The sequence below is a fragment of the Panonychus citri genome, unplaced genomic scaffold, assembly GCF_014898815.1.
Source record: "Panonychus citri isolate SS breed McGregor unplaced genomic scaffold, ASM1489881v1 Contig00104, whole genome shotgun sequence".
Lineage (NCBI taxonomy): Eukaryota > Metazoa > Arthropoda > Arachnida > Trombidiformes > Tetranychidae > Panonychus > Panonychus citri.
Window position 1 is genome coordinate 1,196,727 of NW_026515509.1, and position 20,853 is coordinate 1,217,579.

General features: G+C 28.6%; 1 protein-coding gene across 3 annotated transcripts in view; it reads left to right on the top strand.

Annotated features, from left to right (window-relative positions):
* Nucleotides 1-14,146, top strand: part of LOC128388930 (protein turtle homolog B-like) — an 81,639-nt gene extending 67,493 nt beyond the window's left edge. Inside the window, exons 6-9 of one of the 3 annotated variants that reach the window (XR_008325375.1) lie at nucleotides 151-273; nucleotides 5,084-5,466; nucleotides 12,862-13,031; nucleotides 13,183-13,308. Coding sequence is in view for 2 of the 3 variants with exons in the window: in XM_053348401.1 (XP_053204376.1) it covers nucleotides 151-273; nucleotides 5,084-5,466; nucleotides 13,183-13,914 (1,238 nt within the window). In the remaining variant the exon portion in view is untranslated. Of the gene's footprint in view, nucleotides 1-150; nucleotides 274-5,083; nucleotides 5,467-12,861 lie in introns of all 3 variants that reach the window. The other 2 variants (XM_053348402.1, XM_053348401.1) reach the window with 2 other exon arrangements.
* The last annotated feature ends 6,707 nt before the right edge of the window (nucleotides 14,147-20,853 follow it).

Consider the following 20,853-nt stretch of genomic DNA (forward strand, 5'->3'; position numbering starts at 1 on the left):
TATTCAGAATTGTTTCTGACATTTATATTCAATTGGTTACCATAAATTTGGGCTACTACTGAATCTGAATGATTCAAATCAAATCGTTTGTTCATGGGGATTGGTGGTGTTGATTGAGTTTTAAACTTTTCCATTTTGTTGAATTTCAAGGTTCCAATGGTGATGAAAAGGACCCTAAGCAAACTACTCCACTACGAAAACCCGCCGGGGACGAAGTGTGTGACGTTTGTACCTGTGGTGATGGAGATGACAAATGTCCTGATATAATTCCAGGTATGTTTCAGAATCCTCCAGGAATATTTTGAGTTCTGTCATTCACCATGAAAACGAACTAGTTTTTTTCTTTTGAGAAAATGATAAAATCCACCTTTTAGGATTACTGAATAATCATCATAGAGAACAGGAAGTTTCAGCTGAAAGTAAATGAAAAGAAGAGTATTTCTTATCATTATCTCTTTCTTATATTTCATCATGAGAATCATCATGAAGATGGTGAGATAATATTTCACGCTGAAAACGAAAGTCTAAAGCCAAACCTTTAAACGTATTCTGGTGAATCAGAATTCATGAATTGTATATAATTCATTGAAGGAAAAATAGAAGGAAATTCGCAATCATTATCAATTTCCAAATAACAACTCGAAACGTTGCCATGGCAACCAGAATTTCTAACTGATTATAAGTTGTAATCTCTATTGGAAATTTTCACAATTCTATTGATATAAATCATTATCATCATGTTTCAGTTAATAACCACTGGATCATAAGTTGATGTAAATTACCAACTAATGAACTTTTAGTTATTATTTTCAGTTCAATTTAGAAATTTTCGTTAGAACAATTTTTCGCAAGAAAGTCTAACTGAATGGAGACTCACAATTTTCTCCATGATAATGTTGATCGAGATAATAAAAGATAATCCATAATCCTGTGGATGCTAAGAAACTAGCAGATCTTTTTTTTTCAATTGGTTCTTTATCCATGTTCTTCCTGAATTCAGTGTGCTTGTTTTTCACTCTTCTTTTATATCATGATCATCATGAAGCTTAAAAAATTTTCTCTCTTCTCTACTTAGAGAAATTACTTTTCATCCTTATCTTCATCTTCATCTTCATCTCTCATCATTTTCAGAAAGGATTAACTGTCTCTCTTTTTAAATCGTTATTAAACTTTTTTTCACCAATCCTTTTTTTCCCAAAACTTACTCTTCATCTTCTAGTTTTTTACATCCACCTTGCCTCTCTCAATCCCACTCTCACTCCTCCATCTCCTCCTTTTCCTCATCCACTCTCATCATCATTTCCATCATCATCATCATCATCACTTACATCTGTCTGAAAGTGTTAGTTTTCAATCTGTTTCAACAGCTCTTCAGATTAATACCTTTGGTTCAGGTCATTTACCACCCTGGTGACTTTATAACCACCATAACCATTACTCTCAGAATCATTGAAACTGAATTGAAATCTACATGAAAGTTACATCTCTAATATCACTTATCCATTAACCGATAACAATATCAACCTAATAATAGATTTTCCCTCTTCCGTCTCCTCCTCTTCTCCCATAATCTGTCCAATATGTTTATCTAAATGATACATAATTCCAACATCAACAACAGAATTTAATATTAGATAATAGGAATCAAAATTTCCATGAGAAATGATGAATTAAAGTTCTGAACAAAACACTGAACCAGTTTCAAATGATAATAGAAAGAAAACTTTTCTCATCTCATAATAAGTGAATATCAATTTCTAATTGATATTCAAATCAATTGAAAATCGTATCCTTAATAAACTTGACTATCTTTAAAAGCAAAGTTTTCACCATGAAGAAATATTTAACTGAATATTGTTTGATTCTTAAAAGGTAAAACCAAATCCTCCATTAATTTGATTGCTGTTGTTATTAGTTAACGTTTCAGTTGAATTACAATTGTGTTTATTGTAATGATATAACATTGATAGTGAGAAAGTGAGAGCAGCATGGTAAACAAAAAAGTACAATACCCTGGGGGTGTTTCAATGTTCATCTTTCAGAAAGGGAAGGGGAAAATAGTACATAAAATTTAATTCGTTTACATGGGAAGATGTTGATTCTGTTGGAAGTTGAGAATGAAAAATTTATCGAAATTTAATTGAACATAAATTGTACATTAGTATTTACACTTTGATTGTCATGGGATTAATTTATCTTCTGAATCATGATTATCAGAACTTTTTTTTCTCTCTACACTCATGAACTTGAACACCAAAAGGTAACACATTTGATTTTCTCCATATTTCTACTAAATGAGTTTACTGATATTTTCCAATGAAAAGATTGAAAAATTATTATCTTCACTTGAGAATATTCATCCTGACGATAGTTCAGAATTTCAGTTGAACTCTGGAAATTGTGGATTTACTTTTTGATTCTTTGTTTTCGTTTTTTTTTTTTGGTGAAGAATAAAATAGTTCTAATCCTCGAACTAGATGTTCTGGCTCGACGATGACGATAATGGATAATATGTATTTTCTTTGTTTCTCTGTCAACTAATAGATACATTGTTTCAATTCCATGGTGAAAGTTCATTGAACATGAGGTGAGGATAGAAAAGAAAAGAAAATTAAATTATTTCTTTTTCTCTCTCTCATCTTTTACCTCTAGTTGTTAATGAGAAAAAAATGAAACAAACTTCTTGAGAATGTTTCAAATTAGCTCAAGAATTCACTTTCTATCATGATATATAAAAAGAATAAAATTCCAAGAAGATAATTCTGATGATAGAAGAATAATTCTGTTAATCAACCGTTAGATTATCAGTTAATTAGGAAAAGATGATTGTTTTAAATGTTCTGAATTCCATTGATTGGAGATAAATGTTTCCAATTATCTAATTGAGTCTAAATGAGAATTCATTCAAATAAATTCAAACAACCTTGAACATTTTATCACTCAGAGATGATGAAATTCATGGTGGTAATCGTTATGATGGATTATGATGATTACCATTTGAATAACATTTTGTTTCAAAATTCTGGCCAATCAACTGATGAAAACTCAGCACTGACCTTATGGTCAAGCTTTTTATATGTATTCAAGTTACTCAGATGGGATGAGGTGAATTCCAACCCATGGTGAAGGTTATCTAATGACCCATGAAACGTTTGATAAATTACACTTTCTCAAGCAAACCTGATATTCATATTCAATTCTGATATAATAACAATAAACATAATGATGATAAGTAATGCTAATAATAAGTTAGAGGAGGAGAGACAGGGAATGAGCTGAATGATTCTGATAAAAGTTGAAAAACAAAAATGTAAATAAACCCTGTGAATATATTGAGATAATAGTAATTGGTTGGTAAATATTAAGAAGATTTAAAAAAACTCTTACCTTAGACCAGAAAAAAATAATAATACATTTAGCATTTTACTCAGAATTTTGGGTGAAAATGCTCAAGAGCAACTGATAATTCAGAATTTATCATTAATATTATCAGGGAGGAGAAAAGATTGTATTCATTTCCATTCTCTCTCTCTCTCTCTCTCTCTCTCTCTCTTCTTGCTCTCCCTGAACCAGAATTATTATTATCATGATAATATTCAGAGTCTATTAAAGTTGTCAAATTAATTCTTGAATGTTTTTTGTTTTTCTTTTACACAACTAATGCATTTCAAATGGTGACGATGATGATGATGATGATGATGATAACGATAATTGTGAAATATTTTCCTCATCCTGACTCTCTTTCTTTTCACCTAAACCATGAAAACATATTTTATCCTGAAATATTCTGAGTGTATGTTGTATATAATGTTCAGAACTCATTATGACAATTTCTCATTCTATTATTATCATCAACCATTTACACTATTATGATGATAACTACTTTTTGTTGCAAACTTGTCATCAACTTTGTCATCATCATCATGGAAGCAATAATGAAAAAGTTCAGTAACCACTGAGTATTATTTTTTTCTTCTTCATATTCTTTCATCATTCACTATCATGGTACTGATGATTTTCATTGTTATTCATTCATGATGAAAAAAGGTAAATTGAATATTTCAGCTTTTCTTGCCTCCTGATAATCATATTGAATAATTGATTAATATTTTAATCATCATCAAATCATAATAATGATTATAATCAAAATAGTATAATGACAATTAAGCTGCTCACTCAGGATTTTGCTTTCCATGTACAAATATATATATTAATATATAAATCATATCATGAATCATGAAATATATTCATGGTGATGATGGATCTGATTTTTGCTTCTTCCCTTGATTCTTATCATTGGAAATCAAGTGAAAATATTATTTATTATTTATCTTTAGCTTTTGGCTTGATTATCATTAACATTTTTGCTTCATGTTAATTAATGAATTAAATATAATTACAATTAACCAGGAGGGGGAGAGAAAAATGAATTTTAATCAACATTTTATTAGGTGAATTACTTTTTACATGAGTTACACCTTACAATTGAACTTTACTTCACCATCAACATGATCATTATCATTGTTAAAATCATCAATTGTGTGATGGAAACTTTTTTGGTGACAATAATCATCTTCATGATTTTTTTTACTTTTCATGGGAAATGAATAATTTGAAAAACACTTTCTGAATTAAGATATTGTGTTTAGTAGGTCAACCGTTAATTTGAATTAACTTACAGCCATAGATTGTAAATAATTACCTTTAAGACATTAGAGTTCAGGTAATACGATTGATTAATTGTTGATAATAATGAGGAGGAAAAAGATGGTGATAAGTAAAGATGAACAAAAGGTAAACTGGATCAGAACTTTGATCCATATTCTCAGCTAAATTTCGAGTCAAATGTCAACGATTCTCTTTGGACTGAGCGTTTATATTGTGACGTTTTTATTTTTTTTCCTTTTCGATAATTTGAATCACACAGAATTCCCGCTTCTTTTCTCAATTCTAATCTTTAACTTGGATCATTTTCAGAACTTTATCAATTCGACAATGATCAATATCAGTATGACGATGACGATGATGATGATGATGTTTTAATGATCATTAACTGAACTTTTTTCTCCTTCTTCTTCATTAGATATTGGCTTTAATGGCTCTGAGACATTATCACGAAATGGTGATCTTACCACCATGATGAAAGATGAAACAATGATAAGTGAAAAACTTGATTCCACTAATCCATTGACCGCTCCACTTTTATCAAATTCATCCTCATGTCAAGCCACTTATACCAATGGTATCAATTGTCCATTAATGGAAACTGGTCATCAACTTAATCACTGGCGATCAGGGGGAAGTATTGGTCATCCAGCAACTCCAACACCACCACCACCAACAATACACCAACAACCTACCTCAACATCAACACCATTAGTTAATCCAATGGGTTCAAATCAATCAAATCATTTAACCAATTTATCCTCAACGATACATAATAACATTCAAAATGGTCAAAGTTTGGTAAGTATTGACAGCTAATCAAATTAAAATTAATTGATTATGTTTCTATCATTATTTAACCTTTCAAATTGCCAATTAATTTGCCAGTATAATTATGATCTTGAATGACAAAGCTAATCAACTTTTTTTATTGCTCAACTTTATTCTGATAATAACTTGATAATGACCAATGGTCATCACAATAAGTGTAAATGATGAGATGATAATGTTTTCAAGAAATTTTCTATTCTTTCCTCAATCTCTTTGACCTTTAAACTCTAAATTTTCACCAAGGGTATTCAATGGATTTGAAAAGGTATTGCCATGAAAATTTCCAAGCCATGATGATAAATCCCAATTCAAAGGGATGTAATGTACTTTCAAGCGAGGATTTAACAAGAAAAAGGAGAAAGATGAAAAAAAAGATGATAAAAAAACGGTTTTATAAGAAAAAGATGATGATGATGGTGATGGAAGAGATGATAAAAAGGATATGAGAAAGAGTAATGGAATTCAAAATCTTTGGTAATTCAGGGTAGTGAGAGAGAGAGAGAGAGAGAGAGAGAGAGAGAGAGAGAGAGAGAGAGAGAGAATGATTCAATTTCTCTGAAAAGCTTATCATCCATGGAAATGGTCACTTACCATATGAAATATTTCTCTTCATCTTTACTTATCTTCTCTTTCTTTTTCCATTGTTATCTTTCTTGGGATGCGGATGATAAGATGAAAAACTAATATTTTCTTGAGTAAAAAAAAAGTTTTTCACTATTCACAAAGTGTGTCATTCACTTTCTCTTTTTTTTCTCTAACCTTTCATTCATCAATCTCATCTTCTTTTTTTATTATTATCATCATCTTTATCTTTCTCTCTCTCTCTCCCTTTATCTCATATCCATCTTATTGTGATGATGATGATAATAATAATGGGAATGATGATAAAGTGGATAACCTTCTCGTTGTGAATAACCAATAAAATGGCCATTGAAAGTATCAACTGGACATTTAAAGAGGTAAAATCTTAAAGGGAAGGTCAAGTCTCTAGTGTTCAGGTTATTGGTCAACAAGATGAAAATAAAGATGGCGATGATGATGATGATGATTAAGGATAAAATATAAATAAAAAGATAAGCCTTTTGAGGGTCAATGGAGGAGGAGGTTGACAGTTACTTTCAATAAAAGATTTCATCAGATGAGGTTGATTCCAGTTCACTTAGTATCTTCATCCTTTTGGTTCATGATGATGATAATATTGAAGATGATGTTGTCTCTTCAGGATAAAAAAGTTCAGGACAAAATTTATATACAATTTTACCCTGTAGATTAGGATCTCGACCCTGCAACCAACTTTTACCGTTCTCACCTATTGAAATTTGATGAATGAGGAGGTAAAAATATTGAATCTTTTTCTAATACAATATATATGAATTAACGAGGCTCAATTTTACCATGAAAAGGAAAAATTGATGAAATTTTTTCTCTTCGAATTTTCAATTTTTCTTAGAAAAAAATATTCATTCATTCGGATGATGTAAATTCATGATAATCTCATTGGAATAGTGTTTTCATTTTTGGACCGTGACTTTGATTGTCAATCAATTCAATTCTCAGAGGTTTTCACTTGTAAATCGTTGAGTTAATTGTTGATTCATTTTATTCAGGTGATAGTCTTGATTTAGTTTAATCACCTAATCTGATAACAGGTTAGGTTTCCAATCTGATCAATGAGTTTACTATTATTGGTAGAGAGAGGAGAAGAAGATAATTTCATGATGAATGAATTTACCATCATGTGAATGAATAATATTAATTTATTAGCTTATCCTTTTCACTTAGTTACCATGGTTATTATTGAGAATGACAATTGAACTGAATCATATAACAATCAAATTGTTTACTTTGGATGATTGAAAATGTCACAATCGTTGATTATAAATGAAGAAAACCTATCAAACTTATTGATTGTGAGGCTTATCTGATTTAATTAATCTTTGATCGAGTTAATTGTGATAAGAAGAGAGAAAGAAAGTCAGTAAACTGTCAACAATCAAATTAATTGATAGAAAAGTTAATTGGTGTAACTTTTCCTGGTCTATTTTAGGTTTTAATTGATAAGAAATTGAAAGTTTGTTTCCTTTCAGCCTGAAAACTGTTATATAAAAAAAAGAGTTGATTCTGATTATCTGATCAACTTTTGTTTCTTGAAACTTTCATTGATTTCTTACTTTGCTCAATTTTTCTGGGTGAAAAGTTATCATGAAATTTATTGACTTCCATGTTGGATGACATTAAAAACAGAAACTGAACCTTTTTCACCAGGGGGAATGGATAAAGTTGATCTAAGATGAATGTTGGAAATCCTTTTTTTTCAAAGTCATTATTCAATATCCATGTAATGGTGGTTGAAACTGAATCAGAATTTTTTTCCTGAGGTTTTTTTTTCTTGATACTTTTGCTTACGGATCGATGTTCAGATGAAGGTAGAGCAAGAGGGAGAGGTGGATACAGAGTGGAAGTGGGTTTTCAAGATGAGAGTAAAGTTTTCTAGCACTCTTACAACAACATAAGAACCTTTAAAGATGATCATCATCATGGTGGAAGATGGAAATAGATCAGTTCCAAATTGAAGATAAAACTTGAAACCAATCAGATTAACATTTATATTCACAATCTAATGATAGTTACATTGAGTTGGAACTTTTTTGTTCAGGGTAAGTTGAACAAGAGAGAAAGCGAATGAAAAAAAAACTCTTAAGTAAATAATGTCTTAACTCTTTTGCTTATCTTCATCATCTTCATCATCTTCTTCTTCATGGGCTAAAGCACATTGTGATAGTAATGATTGAGATAAAAAGGGTTGAGTTTCTGAAAAGTTCTGAACAGATTCCGATATCATGCATGATTGTGACTTCACATTTAAATAGATTTAGGAAATTTTCAAATTCTTTTTTTCTTCTTCATCTCTTATCATCATTAGTATATATATCATGATGATGATGATGATGATGATGTTCAGATGATCATTATTAACTTCATCATCATTATCAGAATCCTGAATTTTTTTATCCTCGGTGCATTTGTTTGAAATTTAAGTTTATTGAACTTGAAATTGATTCGGAAATTTTGAGCATTTTTTTTCATGGTAATGATGCTAATTGGCTGATGATGATAATCATGTAAAGAAATCATCATAATAAGATGATGATAATCATGTTATGTGTATAAATAGACTCAAAAAAAGTTGATCTTCATGAATGAACTCATTATTGTCATGATTATTTGTTCATTATCGATGATTAATTTCAATTTGAATAGGAAGATGACATTTATATGAATCATTTCATGTGAATATGAGAAGAGAGAGAGAGAGAGAGAGAAAAGTTCTGAAATTTTCCAAAATGATCAATATTAGTTTTCTTCAAAGGATTATCATGATAGTTATCATGTTAATTGGCTCATATTTTGATAGATCAATCAGAATTGAATTTAAGAAAAGGTTCAATTCTTTATATATACTTTGAAATCTTCTTGAATCCAATTGATCTTATTCAGTCAATTCAACCTGAGGCAATATGATGAAAAAAAAGTTCATGATAACCTTTCATATTTTGACATATGAAAATCAAATCATCAAACTGAATGAGTTACAAAATAAAACTCAATCATGAATCTCAACTTGGTTCATATTGTTTCATGATAATAATAATGATGATGATGAAACAATACCATTCTAATATAATAGACTGAATAAAATTCATGGTGATGGTTCAGAATCAATTCAATCAATTGATTCAGTTTTCTGCTTGTATTACATAACTTTGATTTCTTTATTCTTGATATCCTTTCATGGGAATTGTGAGTTACCATGAAACTATTTCATCTATTTTGTTTTCCATTTTAAAAGCGATAGTAATCATATCATCATCATGAACTTGTAACAATAATGATTCAGTTTCATTTTTATCATGTAACTATACACACTTTGGATAATGTTTACCATGTAAATTTCTGTTCCAATAGTTATGAAAACTATTTCTTTTCTGATTTGAGCTCAGGGAAAAAGTTGGAATTTAGAACTGAAAATGATTCAAATCTTCTGAATAAAAGTTTATTAGAAATTCAAGAAAATTTATCAAAATAAATGAACTTATCATTATTATTATTATAATATTTTTCGAAATCAAAAAATCTCTGGATCAAGAGTTCCAATAGAATATAAATAAGTTAAAGAATAAAAATAAAAAACGAAAAAATTATCTTATAATAACTTTTTTATTCGTATTCATGGTGATGAGTATAAGTCGAAGTTGAGAATCATGATTGGAAGTTCATTGTTTTCAGAAGAATCTGATTATTTATCAGAAAAAAAGAAAAGTGTCTCATTAGTTGGAGAGAAAAATTTAAGTTCGTAACTCGAAGTCTCAACTTTCTGTTCTAATAAATGATATCACTTTTATTATCTTACGATTATTATCTAAGAGAGAGAGAGAGAGAGAGATTATCATGCTCAGAATTTTGTTCTGAACAAGTTCTGTAACTTTAGTTGAGTTAAATCTGTTCAGAATCTACTGATATTAACACTGTTAGAATTTGAAAATTGCAATAATATTTTTCTTTCCATGATGAAAAAAAGGTGAAGATGATTACTTTATATAAGAAAAAAATAAGGTTTAGATTTAGTTCTGATCATCATCATCATCTTTTTGTCTGTCTTTTTCAAGATAATGATGAAGATGCTAAAGTCAAGAAGAGCTTGAAAAAAAATCTGAAATTCATTCAATCATCAATTTTGTGTGTTATTGCTTTTCCTTCATGATGATCATGAACATTTTTCAGTCCCTGTTGTTACCCTGCTCATCTCCATCCTTATCCCTTATCATATATACACACAAATGAAAATCCATTATCAGCAGATTCTGGATCCACACACCACCATCACCACCACCGTCAAAAGAAAAAAAAACCTCTTCAACTTGATCATCCTCATCTCAAGATGATCATGTTGCCTCTTGCTGAGTCTCCTCCTTGAAAATCATCATGAAATTATCAGTAAATGTTTTTTTTCCTCTGGACTCTTGAGGAGCATCTTCACCTTTGCCTTTGAACCAAAGGGAGAGAGAAATGGATCAGGAAATTGAAGGTGGGAGGGGAAAAAGTATCAAAGTGTTTGATCAAAAGATATTGTTCATGATGATGATGATAATTTCTGAAAAATTCGCGTTTCATTCAGCACAATCAAAGATAAATCATGTTTCAGTTCAGATTTTCAGAGTGGAATTTTTTATTCTCTCTCTCTCTCTATTTTCCACTCCAAAATATGAGAGAGAGAGAGAGAGAGAGAGAGATGAAGGGTGGAAAAAATACTTCTCTGAGGGAGAATTTTTCTTTCATTTTCATGGTATCATTCAACTCGAGTTCAGAACTTTTTTGTTCTCATCTTCCAATCTTCAAATTATCAAATATTATATCTTTTTTTTGTCGAGTTGGTCAAAACCTTGTCATCATGTTATCATCTTCGAAGATGATCAACTCTCAACCTCATCTTTATTACAGTTACAATTTAAACCGCTGAATCTTTATCATGTCATCTTTGAACATTTCTCCATCAAACACGATACCCACCCCACTCCACAACCATGGACAATATCAATTTCTCATTGTGAACATCTCTCACTCATCTTTATACTGGAAACGAAATACTTGACATTTTTTTCTCATTTTCTTTCTGGTCAGTATTGGTCATCTCTAAAGAAAAAGATACACGATATTTGATATTAAACTAGATTTCGATGATATTAAAGTTCAATCATCATCATCATCAGAAATCATGATTTAGCTGAAAAACACAACATGATGTCCAGTTGATTAAAGGTTACTCATGATTTGGATTGTGATCAAGAAGATAAAACATTTTTTGTTTCAACCTGATTAACTATAATCATGAAATTTTTTATGAAAATTGATAAAGAAAAAGTTGATTGAAATTTATTTTATCATGTACATGATGATTATCGATACTGTATCAAAAAAAATGTGATAATGTTTTCTCAACTAATAATAATATAACCATTCATGATAAACTGATTCGATAAGTTTTGATGATGAAAATGATAATATACTTGAGTTGGAAAACAACAAAAAACAATCAACAATAACTGATCATCAAAGGTCATCTAGTTGTCTATTATTTCATGAGAGTAATTTCTTATATTTTATCATCATCAGATGATCATAATAGTCTTGAGATGGAAAATCCCATGTTGATTACCTTTGAAAGTTCAAATTCTGTCATCAAAATAAAAAAAGAAAAGAAGAAGAAAAAAAATCTTCCCTCAACTTCAGTAGGTGAACTTTTCATCTTCTCATTATGATGATAATGATGATTCCCTGATGATGATCATCATCATCATGGTGACATTTTATTTTGATGGTTTTTTCACCAGAAATACCTTTCCCATTGAAACGATTATAATCAAATGCTAATCTACCTGATGAAAGGAGCTCATGGTTAATGATTAGTCAATTGTTGATCTAGTTAGTGGGCGAAAGGTTCATGAAACATCATGAACAATTATCGGATCATGGTAATGATGATTACAATGAGTTCGTAGCTTTGTTGATAAACTTTCTGCTCACCTAATCATCACTTATTGAGATTGTTTTTTATTGAATCATTTGATTACAATCAATATTTGAAACTTTGGATTGGTTTTCAAATCTATTAATATTGATTTTTGATATTGAAAATCCGTAATTGTATCGAGTAAGTTAATTGTTGTTCAAAGTTTTTCACTTCAAATTGCGACAATCCAGTTAATGGTTCATGGGTGTTAATGGTTGATTATTTGAGAGAGAAAAATTCATATGAGCTTATGGTTCATGGTGATGATGCTGTTGATCATGAAATCATTGGCACCTTTGAACATGATAGAAATATAATATTATTACTTTTTCCATGAATCGAATTGGTGATTTATCATTTTTTTTTGTTCGTCGAGTTGAATGTTTAACCTTAGATATCATGAGAAATCAACTGAATCATTATCATGATGATCATCAGGGTGAATGATAAAGTAGCAAATGTTATATTGTTGATCCATTAAACTAGTTTGATGCTGATTATTATAATGTTTATCATCGTAATCATCATGATATTTTATTATCAGAATCCAAATTGAGAATGAGAAACAGTGAAACCATTAAAAGTCAATGTTAACTGTTAACAGGAATCAGAAAAAAAAGTTCAAGGTAATCATTTGGTAAATCAATGATATATTATTTACCAATCATGACAATCAACATGATATAATTGTCATTCATTTATATTGATCAAATTACTGAGCCATTTAATTGTCATTTACTTTCATTTGTTTTCATCATTAATTTTGTTTTAAAAACTTTTTCTTTCCCAAACTTCAGCTTTGATTAACTTAATTGTTGCTTTGCAAAAAAAAATCATTCCCAACGTTTTGTTTTTAATTATTTCGTTTCCTGCATCCTGATTGTTGTGCTCAATTAATTAATTGCATGATTAACAAGTTGATCATCATCATCATCGCCATTATTTTAATTTGCACGAGATTTTAATTGTAATTATAAAACTTATATATGTTATCAAAATCAAAGAGATTTAAAAAAAGAGACAATCTAATCTGAATCTTTTTTATTTCTAACTCGATCTCTTTTTTTTTGGCAAAAAATTAACTGATTGTTGGTGATTTATACATAACAATATTCCAGTCAATGAAAGGAATCATCAGTAATAACAACAACAATAATAATAATCTTAATTGTAATAATACTGTTAATCATAATCATCAAAATCATGTTCATAATAACAACACAATCAATGGTCAATCAAATTATTCAACATCAATGATCCAGCCAACAATTAATTTAAACGATTATAATAATATCATCACAGCAACAACCTCATCATCATTATCATCATCATCATCATCTTCAATAAAAGTGCCTTCATCTAATTATCATCATCATCTGCAAACAATTAACAACAATAATACTAATCGTTTACCCTCACAATCACAATTAATACAATCAATGATTTCAAGTGATTCTCCAACTAGTCTTTATCAACAATCAACTAATCACAACAACAACAACAACAATAATCATTTAAATACCGGAACTGTTACAATATTGTCTTCATCATCATTATCATCATCTTCATCTTCATCAACACCATCAACAACAACAACGACAACAACACCGGGATCATATTATCTGAATCAAGGATCAATACCATTGAGTAATTTAAATCATTCGGATATTTATCAATCAAATAATTTATCATCTCCATCATCAATGGTATCATCTTCATCTTCATCATCCAATCATCCCCAACACTTTGCCACCCTTTCGTACCCACGGCGGGTACGAGTGTTGCCCTCGAGCACCTTTACCATTAGATCAACGGATGATATTGATTCTCATCACCATACGGATGTATAATCATCACCCAAATTATCATTTTAATTAACAGAATCATCATCAAATTTGCTAATTGAAACTTTTTATTTTCTGTCAATTAATTGTCACCCAAACAATTGCGAATAAAAAAAAAATCAACAACAATTTAACAAAATTAAGCAAATCAATTGTGTAAATAATGAAAATAAAGTAAAACAAAAAATAATTCAATTTCTTGTAATAATAATAACAACAATTAATTAATAAAAATACAATCAATAATAATGAGGACAATTATTAATTTCATTCAATTAACAATTATAGACCTAAAGAGGTTAATGATTATCGGCTAATCAAAAATAATAATAATCATATTAAATTCATTGTTATTAAATTAATGGGTTAAAGTTGATTCTCATCATTATGATAACCATAGTTACCCATTGTCCACTCCAGTGTCCATCTTTATCCCTCCCCACTGCCTTTGCCTAATGGTGGGTATATATTAATATATGATTTGACTCCTCATGGTGATTCATGAATAACTTCAAATCAATAAGACTGAACCATGAACTCTGAAAGTTCATACCGATAATAATAACATGATCAACGATATGAAAGTTTTTTTTTTCTTGGTGCTGCTCTTGTTTAATTATTTATGTTTTTTTATCTTGTAATTAGGTTGAATAGTTGAATTGATCTAGAGAATCTGATTAATGATAATTTGATAGATTTAACTTTTTTTTTGTCCATGTAAACTGATTAATGATCATTATCACCATGATTAGTTACTGAATCAACTGAATCAATCTCTGGATTCAATAAGCAAATATGTAAATGATTATGATTTCAATCTGGTTTAATCAATGGACCTGATTAATTGTGCTGCCAATTGACAGTTAATTTGATTATTATCAATGGTAATTTGGTTATTCCAATTGCTTATTTAGATTATTTCACTTGAGTTAATTTATTAATTACTTATTTACATAAATCTAACCAAATTAAATCACCTATTCAGGCATTAATATCCAATCAGAATTAGAAAACTTTTTGACTTTGAAAAAGTTTCGAAAAACTTTTCCAATCTTTATTCCTATTAATAGAATTGGAATTGTGATTTTCATTTGAATCAATTAATTGATAAGTTCTAGACATTGGTCAAGAAACAAGTGACTTGTTAAAGAAGAAAAAAATAATCCTTAACATTTGCAATTACAATTGTATCGATTCAATATCGATTCCTAATAATAAGAAATTGAATTGAATTGAGTATCAACATGAAACCATCATGAAGATGAACCAAAGAAACGTTTTTTTCTGTCTAACTGTAATTTATTGTATCTCTTATTTGGGTGTAATAATGATTACCTTTCGTGACAATTGATCTTTATCAAGGTAAGAGACATGGTTTTCTTTATGTATCATCTTAAGTAATCAAAAAGACAAAAGGTAAAAACGGTAAAAGAGAAAAAATTGAAACTCGAAAAGAAAATGTTCTAATATCGTCGATAAAAGTCAACAGGGGGTGATGACATATTCTATTAAACTAACCTTATATTGACAGAGAGAGAGAGGGAGAGAATCGATAGATGATTAGTAAGGAAGCGGGAAAAAAGTTCTAACCAAATTATTTGAACCTTTTCTAAGTCGAAACTTTTTTTCTTTACTTTTTTGCAAGTTCGTTGTTACTCACAATGTAAACACTATTGTACTTTTATTAGATGTAGATCAACATGTTACCTTTTGTCGATTTACATCAGAATGGGATAAGATTTTTTGTTCTTTCGTATTGAACCTCATCAATAGGCCAACATTTTCCATCTTCTTCTTTTCATCATCATCTTACTTTTTTTTTCTTCTACACATAAACATTTTCTTTTATCACCTTAACCATTGTGTCTAAACTGTACATCCATCTCTAATCAACACCAGGTAAGAAAGTCTTAAACAACATCAGTAGTTGAATGAGTTACTCCATCATCTTCATGTTTATCCTCATCTTCATCCTCATCTCTCTTTCTACATCATCAAGAGAAACAGTTTATTTTATGCTACAGTAAATTTGATAATCTTTTCGAACAGAACAAAAGAAGAAGAGAGAGAGAATGAAGAAAAATTCGAACTTTTCTCACTCTTTCCTCTCTCTCTCTCTCTTATTTGACATCTTCTCTTCATCATCATCTTATGTGTAACTTTCATAAATATCATCCTCATCATCATCATTCTGACAAAGGCAAAAGAAGAATATGAAAAAAACAATGATGAAAGAAAATGAATTAAACTAAAGTAACACCAATTCTGTCACCTCATGATAACTTTAAACTTCTAGTCTGTCAAAAATGATCAACATCATCATCATCATGATATTAAATTCATTTCTCATGATTAGATTATGAAATACATGATGAAAATTTGAGACAAATTTCCAAGAGCAAAAGTGAAGCTCAATTTTTTTCATGATAACCAATGAAACTTAACTGAATTTCACTTTTCCTGTTTTCCTTTCAATGTTTCAATTCAAGTTTAAATTTATAATGATAATCATGATGATAACTGACCAGGAATCATGGTCCACCCTAATCAAATAACCTTTTATATATAATGTAACCATTAATTAAATTTTTCACTTACTTGGTAATCAACAACAGATCATGATAGCCATTAATTGTAAAACCATAACTATTTGATGAGCAATTATAATTGGGTTTTTAATAATAATAATTTTCGGGTGGAACCAGAAACTTTTTTTTTTCATTTCTAGAAAATCAAACAATCAAAACTTTAAGGTAAACTTTTCCAAAATCCTTTTCAATGTTTAAATCTTTCAACAGCATGTTTACAATTAGGTGTGTACGGATACCATAGATGGACAATTAATTTCTTAACCATAATCAACTTTAAATATTAATTGTACATCTATTAAGTTAAACTAAATTAACTAACAATGAGAAAAGTTTATTTCATTATTTATTATCAAACACGAATCGATGACTGCGCCATCTTTTGGCGAGAAGATTAAAATGTTAATTGTTGTTGATAATTTTTTCATTTTTTCGAGCCAATTACATAATTTATCATCGCTTTTGGAATAACATTTAATTGATAATGTTCATTTTCGACTAGAACTGATCAATGTTGTGATTAATTCGTTTTGAATGGTCACTTTTATCATATTCGAAGAAAAAAAAGTTCTAACATCGAAACTTTGAAACTTGGGTTTAATTAATTTTCTTCCTTTCTTGGTGATAATATTTTCTCATTCTCGTGGTAAATTGTTGTCTAATAATAACTGAGATGATGATTGAATTTGATAATAATCGATGAATAAAAATTGATTTGTTTCTTTACTTAATATTTTTTTGTTTCATTGGAAATGAATATTTGAAATGAAGACAACAAATTCGTTGATTGTTTAACTAATTGATTTGATTTGATTATCCAAAATGTGAATAGTGTAAACAATTAACCATCTCAACTATTAATATATAACAAGGCTAACAACATATAATACTTATAACATGATAACCGTTATAACATTTAATTTTCACAGAATTGATAATGATTCTGATGGAATCAGTTTCCTTCCTAATGGAGATAACATGTTCACCATGGATGAGAATCAGGAAACAGAATTGTATAAATGTACAGAATGATTGAGATAGATAGAGATATATTATCATTAGGATCCTGAGAAATTAAATCAATCAATTGAGATGGGAAAACAAATTATTCATATTCCAATTCAATCAAAATCAATTGAAACTTTCAAATTATTCATTAGATTTGAGAGTTGGAGTAACAGAGAAAAGTTTTTAAAAAAAGTTTTCTCTTTTCTAAATAAAGATATTATTAGAATCTCCAAGTGTCGATCAATTTGTATAACAATTAACACCAAGTTTTCACATGGAGAAAAAATTTATTGATTGAGAGAAGGAAAAAAAAGTGATGAACAATAATCAATAATCAATTGATTGTTACCTTGATCCTTGAAACTGTCTACTGATTTGTTACAATGTTATCATCACCTTTTGACAGGTAATCTTGTTTTTCATCAATAACAATACAAATACACTGATTATCATGATAATCTAAATCTCTGTGTTGATTTACTGTATCACCTTTTGTTATGATGATTTTTTTTCATCCTAAGATTACATCATATTCATACAATGACGGCAATTGTGTCCCAAATTTGACCTCGAACCTTTAACCGCAAAAACTGTATCAGTTTTTATTAGAAACTTTGACCTAATAATTGATCGGACTACAAAAAAGTTCCGATCATTTGAGATTCGTCTTCATTGGAAACTTGGATTCTCAATGAATATATGAGATTATTTCCAATCATGGTGAATACCCTGATTGTGATTATCATGAACAATCAGTTAAATCGGAGTCAACAGGAAAATCATCATGTAAAAACTAATAACATAATCTTTGTGATAATATTTTAATATCATTGGGAGTTGATGATAAATTATGATGATAATATTTTCCTATCATCATTTTTATGAGGTTGAAGTTTTTTTAAAAAAAAAATTAATGATAACGGTAAATAATTAACTAATCATGGTAATGATCATGTGTGCATCTGAGTTAATTTAATTGAATCACAATCTCATTGATTATAATCATGAAAAGTAATGAGTATGTGTTTACTATGGTTGATTATATGTTAAGTATGAAAAAAAATGATGTCGATGTTTTTTTCTTACTCTTGATTGTTGTTGTTCATTATTGTTCACAATTATCTTGATTATTATGATTAGTTAATCATCATCATTATTATTATCATTGTTATCTTTAACTATTATTATTATTAAGACTCTGATGATTAGTTTTACAATTAAATAATCATACTGATGATATTGGTAATGAAAAACTTTCAATTTCCATTGAAAATTAAGGTTAAGGGTGTTTCTTAATTGTGTATTGTTACAATTAAGGATTTCTTTTTTTAACAAATAGTAAATATGATTAACAAGGCGTGGTTAAGTTGATCAGAGTTGATTGTTGTTGTAATTCAGATGCAACAACATACAATTATGTTTAATCATAATTACAATCAATTTAATCAGTTGATTAACGTGAAGACTTTTTTTTTCATTAGTTGAAAGGAAATAAAAAAATCAAAATGTTTTCCAATGAAAATCAAGTCTAATTTTCAACAATCAAATTTAATTGTATCTTCTAATTAACTAGACACTCACAGTTGATTATTATCATTATGCAGTAATTAAAAGGTTGATTAGTTTAAATTGTTGTTGTGATTAAAATGATCGAGGGTTTGTATTGGTTTTATTTTGGTTAATTTTTCATTTGTGTAGCAAAAGTTTAATTGTCGAAACAGTTAACTTAATGATTATGATTGATAATATTATAATGTAATGATAATAATAATTAACTGTATCTTGTCATTAGGTAAATTGGGTGAAATTGATTAACTAATTATACAATTGGTTATAATTGTAACTTTAATCAACAATTTGTTACAAAATCAACTCGAGTTAGTAGTTAATTTTAATCATAATAATGGTAACAATCAAATAAATCATTTGGGGTGAATTAAATTAGTTTTACAAAAAAAAGTTACATATTAAAATGATTAAGTTAATTGTCATTTGGAGGGTGATCATCACATAGTATTAATATTAATATAATCATAGTTGTACCAATTAACTTAAATCAATAGGATAAAGTTACAATTAACTTAACCACAATCAAACTTGTCTATAAGCTTTGGTTCATAATTTATGTACATTATTATGATTAATCAAACAATTAGATCAATTGTAGGGTTAACTATCAAATTGCTAATCATCAGAGGTTGAAAAATTAAATCAATTAGAAAAGTTAATCGACCACAATTAAGGATTTGAAGGAAAATTAAACGTTTAACCTCAACTTGTGAATCAATGATTTTGATTCCAAATGAAATGATTAAGATTCAACTTGATTTCATCTCTAAACAATTGTTAATTTAATGTTAAATTGTTGTTCTTGTGTTAAACTAAGTGGTTTGGAAACTCAGACCATAATTTATAAATTGTTACTTGATTAAATTTGATACCTTCACGAAAAACCGTATTACCATTAGTAGTAGTAAATTATTGTTAGTTAGTTAATTGTTTAGGGTTAAAATAAAGTAAATTGTGAATATGTTAATAATAATACAAGTAACAATCAATTTTCATTTCAAAATTGATTTAAATTCCCAAGAAAACCTTGACATTATTCAAGATGCAATTTAAATTGTTGTTTATTTTGATCACACAATGATTAACAATTGTGATCCATTGTGAGGGTAACAATTTAATAACAATTAAATTAACATTTGAATATGATGATAATATAGAAATGGATTTTATAAGAAAAGGTGAAGGATTTTTTTTCCATCAAGAAAAATTTTCTTTTTCAAATGTTTACTCCGCCTAACTGACCAATGGTCAGTTTTAAGTAGTGGACAAGGATTGAGTTACCTTGACAATGACCATTGATTATTTATTTCACCATTGACACTGAAAAAGGTCAAGTAACAATTGAGTATAAAACTTAACCCATTATTTTGTATGTTTCCCATTGTGTTCAAGTGTTGAATTGTATTTGTTTAATCACAATTAAATTAAACTGTCAATAGTCAATGAAATTGTTAGTTGATTATTATTATTGTTATGAATAAATTGTTTTGATTGTTATTATTGTATTATTAGGTAACCAAGTAAATAATGATACGATTTTTTGTCTCATTTTCAGATTTATTTTGAGAAATTATTAATTATAATAGAAATTAATTGATAACACCATCTTGTAGAGAAAAAAACAAGCTTTCTAATGATATAAAATTTATTTTAATACCTAATTAGTTAAACAACAATTAAAATTATCCAAAAATATTTTTTAAATTTCTGTCGATTTCAAAGCCGATAATTTCGGCTTAAACTCGGTGGAAAATTTTGAAAAGCTCATCAATCGATAGCT